Source organism: Vulpes lagopus, chromosome 8, assembly GCF_018345385.1.
Source record: "Vulpes lagopus strain Blue_001 chromosome 8, ASM1834538v1, whole genome shotgun sequence".
Taxonomy (NCBI): domain Eukaryota; kingdom Metazoa; phylum Chordata; class Mammalia; order Carnivora; family Canidae; genus Vulpes; species Vulpes lagopus.
Genome location: NC_054831.1, coordinates 16,607,909 through 16,620,194, shown reverse-complemented (window position 1 = coordinate 16,620,194; position 12,286 = coordinate 16,607,909). Strand labels below are relative to the sequence as shown.

Sequence of the window (12,286 nt, the reverse complement as noted above, 5' to 3'; positions counted from 1 at the left end):
AGTTGTTTTTTTTTCAATTTTGAATATTCTTTGGGAATAAAACTTTAAATATTTTATGATTTATTCCTCCAAGATAATAAAGAGAAATCTAAATAGGAAGCCAAGTAGAATCCATGATCAAATCATCAATTATATGACATTAAAGCATTTGTATATATTCAGTTTTATTTGGGGAAAGAGGTAGATCTCAGAGCCAGACATTACCCAAGAATCTAGTTCAGCTTCCTTATTTTATAAAGAATGTGCTAACATTTTAGAAATCAAAAGTGTTAAAATTTTGTGGGTTCTATTTCTTCTCACTTTATATAAAAATACAAAAACTCCCTAAAGTATAAATTGATAAATCTTTTTAGAGGGCTAGTTAGAGTATGTATCAAGTCTTTAAAATGTTCGGGCTCTCTAACTTAGTAATTGTCTTCTGAGAATTTGTGCCCAAAGTACAAATTCTGGATGATCATTCATTCAACAAAATAACTCAACCAATATTTTTAAGCATCTCTTATGAGTTATTTATTTTTTTAAGATTTTATTTATTTATTCATGAGAGACACACACAGAGAGAGGCAGAGACACAGGCAGAGGGAGAAGCAGGCTGCATGCAGGAAACCCGATGTGGGACTGGATCCCAGGGCTCCAGGATCACACCCTGGACTGAGCGGTGCTAAACCGCTGAGTCACAGGGGCTGCCCTCTCCTATGAGTTATTAGACGCTGTTCTGGAAAAACAACAGTGGATAAAACATGTCCCTGCTGTCATGAAACTTAAATTATGGTAGGAGAGAAAAATAATAAATCTATTTTTTAAAATATAAATCTTACATAAAAATTCAGGTGTTGATAGATACTATTAAAAAAAAGGCGAGGTATGAGAGTAAAATGATGATATATACAATTTAGAAAAAGCAACCAAGGAAGAAAGTCTCTGAGATGACATCAGTGAAGTAAGGACATAGGTCTTATGAACAGATAGCTAACTGGGAAAACAAGAAATACTAAGTACAAATGTCCTGGGGTAAATTCTCTCAAACAAGCCCAATAGGTTAATATTCACATTGAATGTTAGTTAAGAGTCAATAGTGAGTACCTAGATTCTGGTCAAAGAAATCTTTTTTTTTTGGTCAAAGAAATCTGTGACATTTTTTGTTTTTTTTTTTTTATCAAACAGCAATTTTTTTTTTAAAGATTTTATTTATTTATTCATGAGAGACACACAGAGGGGGGCGGGCAGAGGGAGAAGCAGGCTCCACGCAGGGAGCCTGACTTGGGACTCCATCCCGGGTCTCCAGGATCACAACCTGGACCAAAGGTGGCGCTAAACCGCTGAGCCACCCAGGGATCGCCAATATTTTGACTTTAAAAAACTCTACCTTTAATAATAGTTTTTTTTTTTTTTTAACTATTACAGTATTAATGTCATTCAACAGAAATGTCATACAGTTGTCACTAAATTGGCTACATGATAGTGCATTCATAAGATGGAAGACCTTTTTTTTTAATTTTTATTTATTTATGATAGTCACACATACAGAGAGAGAGAGAGAGAGAGAGAGAGAGGCAGAGACATAGGCAGAGGGAGAAGCAGGCTCCATGCACCGGGAGCCCGACGTGGGATTCGATCCCGGGTCTCCAGGATCGTGCCCTGGGCCAAAGGCAGGCGCCAAACCGCTGCGCCACCCAGGGATCCCCCCCACCTTTTTTTAAGAACTTATTTATTTATTTGAGAGAGGGCACACAAGCAGGGGGAGTGGCAGAGGGAGAGGGAGGAGCAGGCTCCCTGCTCAGCAAGCCTCTATCCCAGAATCCTGGGATCGCAACCCAAGCAGAAGTCAGATGCTTAAATGATTGACCCACCAAGGCACCTCATAAGGTGGAATACTTTAAAAATATTAAAATAACATTTTAAAATCCTGTTTAAAAATATTTAATGATACAGAGAAATTTTATTAAAGTGAAAGGCACAATTTATTAAGCAGTGCATATAAAAGCCCAATTTTATTTTGAAAACGTACAAATATACATGCATTTGAACTCTTTCATGATAGGTTTTTATGTATACAGAAAAGAAGACTACCTCTCAAATAGTGAGATAATAGTTTTTTTTTTAAAGATTTTATTTTTTATTTATTCATGAGAGACACAAAGAGAGAGAGAGAGAGAGAGAGAGAGAGAGAGAGAGGCAGAGACATAGGCAGAGGGAGAAGCAGGGAGCCTGATGTGGGACTCGATCCCAGGTCTCCAGAATCATGCCCTGGGCTGCAGGCGGTGCTAAACCACTGCGCCACCAGGGCTGCCCAATAGTTATTATCTTTAAGTGGTTTTACTGTGGACAACTTTTATCTTCTTTGGACTATTCTATGTTTTCCAAATACCCCAAATGTACTACTTTACATACATAGGGGAAAACCACAAAAGTTATTTTGAAAACAAATGTCTTGGTTCTTACCAGAAATAAATAGGAGGCATTTGAGTTCTATTAATTTAGTTTATGTTTGATTCATTTTAGGATTGACAAAAGGGTAACTAAAAAATTTATGTGGTACCTGGTTCAGTTGGTAGAGCATATGACTCTTGATTTCAGAGTTTTGAGTCCAAGCCTCACACTGGGGGTAGAGTTTACTTCAAAAAAAAAGTTCTGGAAAAGTGATTATACTTACATTCTTGTTTGAAGGTGAAATATTCTGTAAGATGCCTACATTCATGATTTCCTCGAAGCAGAAATACTGTTTTGGGATGATTAATCTTTAAACTCCACAAAAACAGCACACACTATAAGACAAAAATAAGGATATATTTTTATTTGTGACCATAATGCATAAGGATAATTTATAGAAATTCAAATGACCTGCTATAATGGCATATCTCATTGCTATTCTCAAATTGAAACATGAAACTTTCTAACTTTTTGAATGTGACATAGTGTTGCTCTAAAATCTGACAGATAGTAGTTTCACACATACCTCTTCTTAATTTATATTTCAATGTTCTATCCAAATATCTATAACTCTGTGACAAAGCCACCTACTGACCCTACCCCCACACTCTTGGTCCTAAAATCAGTATTTTATTTAATGAAGAAACACCAGAGACATTTCCATTAAAATAAGGAATGAGGCAAAGATATCCACTATCTCTGCTATTATTTAACACTGTACTAGAGGTACAGGTAATTAATTTAGACAAAAGAAATCAATTAGAGGTTTAAGAATGGGTAAAGAGGGGCACCTGGATGGCTCAGTGGTCGAGTGTCTGTCTTTGGCTCAGGTCATGATCCGGGGGTCCTGGGATCGAGTTCCACATCAGGCTCCCTGCAGGGATCCTGCTTCTCCCTCTACCTATGTCTCTGCCTCTCTCTCTCTGTGTCTCTTATGAATAAATAAAATCTTTATTTAAAAAAAAAAAGGAATGGATAAAGAAAAAATAAAATAACTCTATTTGAAGAATATATAATAATAGTATATCCAAAAAACCCCAGAAAAATCAATGATAAAACTAACTCAGTGGAACACATGGGTGGCTTAGTTGGTTAAGCATCTGCCTTTGGTTTAGGTCATGATCCTGGAGTCCCAGGACCGAATCCCATGTTTGGCTCCCTGCTCAGTAGGGAGTCGGCTTCTCCCTCTGCCTCTCCCCCATTCATGCTCTCTGGCTCTCTCTCATTCAAATAAATAAATAAAATCTTAAAAAAAAAACAAAACAGGACAGCCAGGGTGGCTCAGGGGTTTATTAGCACTGCCTTCAGCCCAAGGCCTGATCCTGGAGACCCGGGATTGAGTCCCATATCAGGCTCCCTGCATGGAGCCTGCTTCTCCCTCTGCCTGTGTCTCTTCCTCTCTCTCTCGCTCTGTGTGTGTGTCTCTCATGAATAAATAAATAAAATCTTAAAAAAAAAGAACCCAACTCAAATAATAAAAGAATTCAGTAACATGGCAAGATATAAAATTAATATATAAAATAAATAGCCTTCATATACACAAGCAATAAATAGGACACCTGCCATTTATAATAGCAGCAAAGAAGATTAAACATACAGGAATAAATTTAGCAAGAACTGTGCAAAATTAATACCAAGAAAAATTTAAGACCCTCCTGAAAAACACAAAAGTAGGCAAGAACAAATGGGAAAACATCCCTTGTTCTTGGATAGGATGATTCTGCCTTAGTTCTTCCTAATTTATAAAATCATTGTAATTCCAATAAAAATACCAACAAGTTATTTTCTATGGAAAAATAAACATGCAAGAATAGCCAGGAAACAGCCAGGAAAAAAACATTGAAAAATGCGAACTATGGGTGGATGGAGAATGGAGGGGAACTAGTCTTACTGGACATTAAGAGATACTATAAAGCTTCTATAATTAAAACAGTGGTACTGGCACATATATAGATAAATATACCAGTGGAATAAACTAGCTCAGAAATTAATCCAAGTATATACAAATTTTTTGGTATATAATAAAGGTAGCATCCTAGTTCACTGAGGATAATGATGGATTTAAGTTTTTATTTATTTATTTGAGAGAGACAGATAGCACATCCTTGCACACAAGCATGGAGAGGGGCAGAGGGACAAGCAGACTCCCCATTAAGTGTGGAGCTCAACGTGGGTCTCCTTGTGGGGCTGCACATGGGACTTAATCCCAGGACTCTGAGATAATGACCCGAGCTGGTCAGATGCTTACTGACAAAGCCATCAGGTTCCCCTAATGATGGATTTCTTAATAAATATCTCTGGGTCAACTGATGCCATTTCAAAAAAAAAAATTAGATCTATATCTCATGTAATACATAATAAATGACAAATGGATAAGGGAGTAACTGTATCAAAATGAAATCATGCAAGTTCTATAAAAAAAAGTGGTGAGTTCTGTACCCTTAACGTAGGGGGAAACTTGATTTTTTTTAAAAGATTTTATTTATTTATTCATGAGAGATACAGAGAGAGGTAGAGACATGGGCAGAGGGAGAAAAGCAGGCTCCATGCAGGGGGCCCAATGTGGGACTCCATCCTGGGACTCCAGGATCACGTCTGGCTCAACCACTGAGCCACTCAGGCACCCCGGGGAAAAACCTGATCTTAAGTAATGATTAAAAAAACCAGGGGCAGGGAACCCTGGGTGGTGCAGCGGTTTAGTGCCTGCCTTTGGCCCAGGGTGCGATCCTGGAGACCCGGGATCGAATCCCACGTCAGGCTCCTGGTGCACGGAGCCTGCTTCTCCCTCTGTCTGTGTCCCTGCCTCTCTCTCTCTCTCTCTGTGTGACTATCATAAATAAATAAAAATTTAAAAAAAATTTAAAAAATTAAAAAAAAAAACTAGGGGCAAAAAAAAAAAAAAAAAAAAGAAAAGAAAGAAGAAAAGAAAAGAGAAGAAAAGAAAAAAAAGAAAAGAAAAGAAAAGATGGAGGGGCTCTTGGATGGCTCAGCTGGTTAAGCATTTGCCTTCAGTTCAAGTCATCATCTCAGGGTCCTGAATCCAGCCCCATGTCAGGCTCACTGCTCAATGGGGACTCTGCTTGTCCCTCTTTCTCTTCCCCCCACCTCACTCCCCATTTGTGCTTTTTCTTTCTCCTGAATAAATTTTTAAAAACTTTATTTATTTATTTATTTTTAATTTTTTTTTTTTAAGTTTTATTTATTTATGAGAGACAGAGAGAGAGAGGCGCAGAGACACAGGCAGAGGGAGAAGCAGGCTCCATGCAGGGAGCCCGACATGGGACTCGATCCCGGGTCTCCAGGATCAGGCCCTGGGCTGAAGGTGGCGCTAAACCGCTGAGCCATCAGGGCTGCCCTAAAAAAAATTTTTAAAGGATGGATAGGAATCCCTGGGTGGCTCAGCGGTTTGGCGCCTGCCTTCGGCCCAGGGTGTGATCCTGGAGTCCCGGGATCGAGTCCCACATCGGGCTCCCTGCATGGAATGGAGCCTGCTTCTCCCTCTGCCTGTGTCTCTGCCTCTTTCTCTCTCTCTGTCTCTCATGAATAAATAAATAAATAAAAATCTTTAAAAAAATTTGTTTAAAGGATGGATAAATTTCACTATATACAAATAAAATAAAATAAATTTGTACAGTAAAAAAACCTGGCAAAAACTGCTAAAACTACATATTCATTTAACTTTTGACCTACCCTGAAGATATACCTCCAACAATAATACTCACAAAGTTGTGGTGTTATTTTTTATAAGATTTTATTTATTTATTCACGAGAGACACAGAGAGAGGCAGAGACATAGGCAGAGGGAGAAGCATGCTCTCTGGGGGGAGCCTGATGTGGGACTCTATCCCAGGACCTGGGGATCACTTGACCTGAGCCAAAGGCAGATACTCAACAACTGAGCCACCCAGGTGCCCTGTGGTATTGCTTGTAATAGCAACATTTCAGAAACAACCTAAATGACCATACATTGGACAGAAGGCTTAGCAAATTATGACACGCTCACACAAAACAGAGAGAAAGAGCTCTATAAACTGATTTGGAGCAATTTCTAAAATACAGTATGAAGTGAAAAAAGTAAAGTGCAAAAGAGTATGCTACTGTTTCTGTAATAAAGAAGGGATACAAAAAGACATATGTACTTACTCATTTGTGCAGAAGAATTACAGGAAGGATAAGTCAGAAACTAAAGTTACTTACAGTGGGCACAGAGGAAAGGGGTGGAAAGAAGGGGGCACTGGGAACAGTTTAAGAGGGTTGAGGAGAGAGCAGTGCCTCTCAAAGGATAACCTTTTGGATAGCTTTGACTCCTAGAACAACAGTAATGTTTTACATGTGCCTCCCAAAATAAATAATTAAATCAACCAGCATGTGAAAGAAACCCCAAACAGAATACAAACAGTAATAACCCTAACTGTATTATAAATAGATATCAAAGCAACAAAGAAGGGTATGGGGAAAAAGAACCCAAGTAATTTTGGAAAATAGTATTTTGACTGCCTACTACAATACTAAAGACACAAAGAAATGTACACAAGCGCTGTATCTCTAGTTAGGAAATCTGTTTTCACAGTATGAACTGGCTGATATATACCTATTTTATGGATATACTAAGATTGAACAGGCAAGTGAATATACTGTAGATAATGGGAGTAGGAAAAGAGGAAGGCTAGACTAAATCTTGTGATGTTGGACTGTAATCAAAATTCATTCTTTTTAGGGTATATAAGAGACATACAGAAACAAATAAAAATGTACAGGTTGGTATGCTTAAATATATTTCCCAGTTCCTGGTGAGAGGGCCTAGGACCTCAGAATCACTAGGTGTATTGAATTGGGGACTAAAATAAATTTTATCAGGGAGACATATATGCAAATACAGAACCTGCAAGTAATGAGACCAATCATATATACTAATTATGAAATATACGTATCTCACACATAGTCTCAAAACACAGCAACAATTGACAGGACTATGGGGAGAATCCAACAATCAGTAACTGTAGTTGGCAATTTTGACACATAAAAAGTAACTCCTAGTTCAAGCAGATAAAAATAACGAAAGTTACAGGGAACAATTCCAAAGAGAATGCATTATTTTCAAGTATATGCAAGATAGTACAAAGAGGCACCTGGCTGGCTCAGTTGGCAGAACATGTGACTCTTGATCTTGGGGCTGTGAGTTCAAGCCCCATGTTGGGTACACAGATTACTTAAAAAAAAATAGTCACAAAAATCTAGTAGGTACCTCAGCACAAAGGAAAGGAGTCTCAATAAATTCCAAAGAATATTATTCAGGTTATGTTCTCTAAATTATATTAATTAGAATCAGTAACAAAATACTAACTCTAAAAAAAAATCCTGCATGACTGGAAATAAAAACCAAACTACTTCATTGTCCTAGGGTTAAAGAGAATTCTTAAATATAAAATACCAAATAATAATAAAAACAATACATGCCAAAATCTGTGGGACCCAAATAAAGTAGCACTTAAGGGGCAATATACACTGACAAGTACATTTATTTTTTAAAAACATATGGAAAAAAAATAAAAACATATGGAAATATGTTTGTAAAGCTAACATATGAGGAGATGCTCAATTTCATTAGTAATTGGAGACATTTTCGCTAAATATTAGAAAGTGAGATAAAACTAAATTCTGGAGAGAGGGCTGTAAGGAAAAATGAACTCTTAGGTGCTACAGGTAGGCATATAGATTGGTACAGCTATTCTGAAGAGGAATCTGGGATCGTGAGTTCAAGTATGAAGTATAGAATATGAAGTATATACCTTCAAGTATAAAAGTATATATATATACCTTTTTCCCTGGCAATTCCACTCTTGTTCATAAACCACAGAGAAACTAAAGCATGGGAATATCAGTGGATTTATATAAGAATTTTTTTAAAGATTTTATTTATTTATTCATGAGAGACACACAGAGAGAGAGAGAGGCAGAGACACAGGCAGAGGGAGAAGCAGGCTCCATGCAGGGAGCCCGACTTGGGACTCGATCCCATGTCTCCAGGATCAGGCCCTGGGCCGAAGGCAGGCGCTAAACCGCCGAGCCACCCTGGCTGCCCTATATAAGAATATTTATCACAGCAATGTTCACTGTAGAAAGAAACTACAGACAAACTAGCTGTCCACCATTGAGAATAAGGAACTAAAATGTCATATAGGTATACTATGGAAACTACACAGCAGGCAGAAAGCAATGACCGAGAGACAGTAATCTGGATAGATCTTATAAACATTATAAGTGAAAACCCAAATCAACAGAAACAAAGCCACAGCAGTAGTTCTCAGTGTGGTCATATTCATCTCAAGTGTGGTGCATTAGCATTACATGGCAACTTGTTAGAAATAGAGATTTTCAGACTCTATATCAGAAAGTGAATCAGAAATTCTGAGGTGGGGCCCAGTAATCTGTTTTTGAGCAACTGCTCCAGGGAATTATGATGCATGCTAAAGTTTGAGGACCACTGAATAGCACCAAAAAACTTATATAAAATTTAAATACTTTATCCACCAAAACCTTACATATTAAAAAACTAATGTAATGTATTATATGTATTCTGAGGTATATACTAAACGTAACAGAGATATACATAATAGCAAGAGGGAGAAAAAAATAGAGTTCACAGATAAGAAAAAAAAAATAAAACAGACAGGGACTTTGCAATGATTAGTAATAAATGTGTCATGACCTGATGAGCTTGATTACTTGAACTGAGATTTTCCCACCTCCCAAAAAGGAAAGACTTCAAACTTCTAAATCCCAGGTGCTTATGAATAAGCCTAATCTAAATCACCAACATCTCCTGCCCATGTACTGGATTAGAATCCTAACTGGCCTCCCTGTACCCACCCTTAGGCTTCCACAGTCAGTTTACCACAAAACAGCCAGAGTAACTAGTTTTGTTTTGTTTGTTGTTTTAGAGAAGGAGGGGGAAGGGGAAGAGGGAGAGAGAATCTTTTTTTTTTTTTTTTTTAAGATTTTATTTATTTATTCATGAGAGACACATTGAGAGAGAGAGGCAGACACAGGCAGAGGGAGAAGCAGGCTCCATGCAGGGATTGACATGGGACTTGATCCCAGGTCTCCAGGATCACGCCTTGGGCTGAAGGCAGCGCTAAACCGCTGAGCCACCAGGGCTGCCCAGGGAGAGAGAATCTTAAGCAGACTTCCTGCACAGCAGGTGCCTGACATGGGTTCAACTCCATCTCACAACCCTGAGGTCAGGAGTTGAGCAGAAATCAAGAGTTGGCATCAGACTGAGCCAGGTGCCTCAGAGTAACTGCTTTAAAATATAAATGTGAATATGTCACTCCCCAGCTCAAAACAATCAATCTCCAATGGATTCCTATTGCATTCAGAATAAATTCCTTACTATGGTTTGAAAGGGCTGACATCATCTAACCTCTGCCTATCTTTCTGATATATCACCTACAACTTCCCCTTACTCATTATTCTTTCTGGCAAAATTGGCCGTGTAACGATTCAAGGGACTGTATAAGTCTTCCTCCAGCCTCAGAGCTTTTATACTTAATATGTTCTCTGCTGGAATGTACTCAGCCCTCCCCCAACCCGGACTGCATAGGCAAGACTCATTCCCTCAGGTCATTCAAATTTCTATTCAGATGTTAACTCAAGTAGGCCTTTCCTAATCTCCAACTAAATTAGCTATCCTTGCGGGTCTTATAGCCGCTTACCCTGATTTGATTTTCACAGGCATAAACAAATACACAATGCAGTCCTTTTCACTAGAAAACATGTATGGGACCTGGCTTTGCTGGTTCATCTCCATCCCCAGAATTTAACAGTGCTTCTCAACAGAGGTACTACTGACAATCTGAAAAGCGTGGTTCTTTGTTATTCAGGAGTTTCCTGCACATTGGATGATATGTTTCCCTGGACCCAGCTCATTAAATGCCAGTAGGACTTCTCAAGCATTTTGACAAACTATTCATTCATATGTCTTTGTACATAATTATGTGTACATCTGCAGTATTTCTAAAAAATAGAACTGTTGTATCAAAATATATGTACATTTCAGGACACTGCAGAACAAACAAGAAACTTAAATATGTGGATATACACAAATATACTTAGATGCCTTTTTTTTTTTGGTTGACTTTGTTTTTGATATATATCAACTTGCACAGAATATTCCCCAAAAAATATACATTAAATTTTAAATGAAATAAGTCAGGCAGAGAAAAACAAATACCATATGACTTCACTTATTTGTGGAATTCAACACAAAACTGAATAAACATAAAAAGCAGAATCAAATTCATAAATACAGAGAACAAATTGATAGTTGCTAGAGGGGAGGTGTGTGGAGGGACTGACAAAATGGGTAAAGGGAGTAAGAGGTATAGGATTCTACTTATGGAATGATTAAGTCAAAGAAATAAGAGACAGTATAGGAAATAGTCAATGGTATTGTACTAGCATTGTATGTTAGCTACACTTGTGGTGAGCATAGCATAACTTATAAACTTGTTGAATCACTATGTTGTACACAATATAACATTGTGTTAATTATACTTAAAAAAAAAAAAAGACAGGGGGATCCCTGGGTGGCTCAGAGGTTTAGGGCCTGCCTTCAGCCCCGGGCATGGTCCTGGAGTCCTGGGATCCAGTCCCACATCAGGCTCCCTGCATGGAGCCTGCTTCTCCCTCTGCCTATATCTCTGCCTCTCTTTCTGTCTCATGAATAAATAAATAAAATATTTTTTAAAAATCACTTCTTGGGGCACCTGGGTGGCTCAGTGGTTGAGCATCTGCCTTTGACTCTGTTCATGATCCTGGGGTTATGGGATCAAGTCCCGCTTGGGGCTCCTTGAAGGGAGCCTGCTTTTCCCTCTGCCTATGTCTCTGCCCCCTCCCCTTCTCTCTCTCTGTCTCTCATGAATAAATAAATAAAAATCTTAAAAAAAAAAAAAAAAGAATATGACTCAAGGAAATACCAGAAATGCTATTAAAAATTTATTTGAAAAGATATTAACTGCAGCACTATGCAAAGTGGAAATAACTAGAAAATGACCACTTGTAAAAGTAATAAATATGCAATTAAATATGGCTTAAGCCACAGAGACATTTAAGTAATTTAGGAAGAAACAAGAAATCAGATGCCCAGTTTAGTGTATCAGCTCAGTACTGTCACCAAGAAACCATGCCCTCTCTCTTTGATCTGTAATTCACAGCAGGTCTGCTTTTCATTCTTAGCCCTTCCACATGGCCACAAAGTGGCTGCTACAGTACATTTGAAATGACAAGGTGAAATAGTGCTCAAAAGCTTTCACCTTGCGAGAGTCTTTTCATCTGGAAACAAGTATTCCAAAGTACCCAAGTGTGTGTGCACCCTCACACCAAAATATACACAGCAGAGTTCCCATTACATATTACTGGGCAAAACAGAATCCCATGTTTACCCTAGACCAATCAGTGATGACAGGGAATTAATTCACATGAGTAGCTCAGACCAATTAGAATTCATTCCCTGAGGTTGGGTTAAAGGGCCTCCTTTCCTGAAATCAAGGTTCTCTCTAAACCCCCAATCTCATTTATCTGAACAAAATAGGTATTTTGATAGTAAGGAAGAAGGAGAGAAAAGATGGGCAACAAGCAGTACCTGCTAAAAATTACCTGCTAATAATTATCCAACAATAGTAGAATGGTGAAGTAATTTATGATATTTTTACCATTAACCATATTTTGGAGAGATTTTTCCAAATAACAGAGAAAAATGCTTTCAATACAATACTGAATGGGGACAAAAAGACTACAAAAAAGGAAATGTACAAAATGATTTCAATTTTCTTTAAAAAAGATATATGCATATATA

At 37.9% G+C, this 12,286-nt stretch overlaps 1 protein-coding gene across 5 annotated transcripts in view; it reads right to left on the bottom strand.

The window, feature by feature from the left end:
- The window catches only part of PPP3CC (protein phosphatase 3 catalytic subunit gamma), a 97,688-nt gene that overhangs the window by 37,988 nt on the left and 47,414 nt on the right, over positions 1-12,286 (bottom strand). For all 5 annotated transcript variants that reach the window (XR_005989456.1, XM_041766992.1, XM_041766995.1 and 2 more), the window contains exon 4: positions 2,654-2,765. Coding sequence is in view for 4 of the 5 variants with exons in the window: in XM_041766992.1 (XP_041622926.1) it covers positions 2,654-2,765 (112 nt within the window). In the remaining variant the exon portion in view is untranslated. The remainder of the gene's footprint in view (positions 1-2,653; positions 2,766-12,286) is intronic.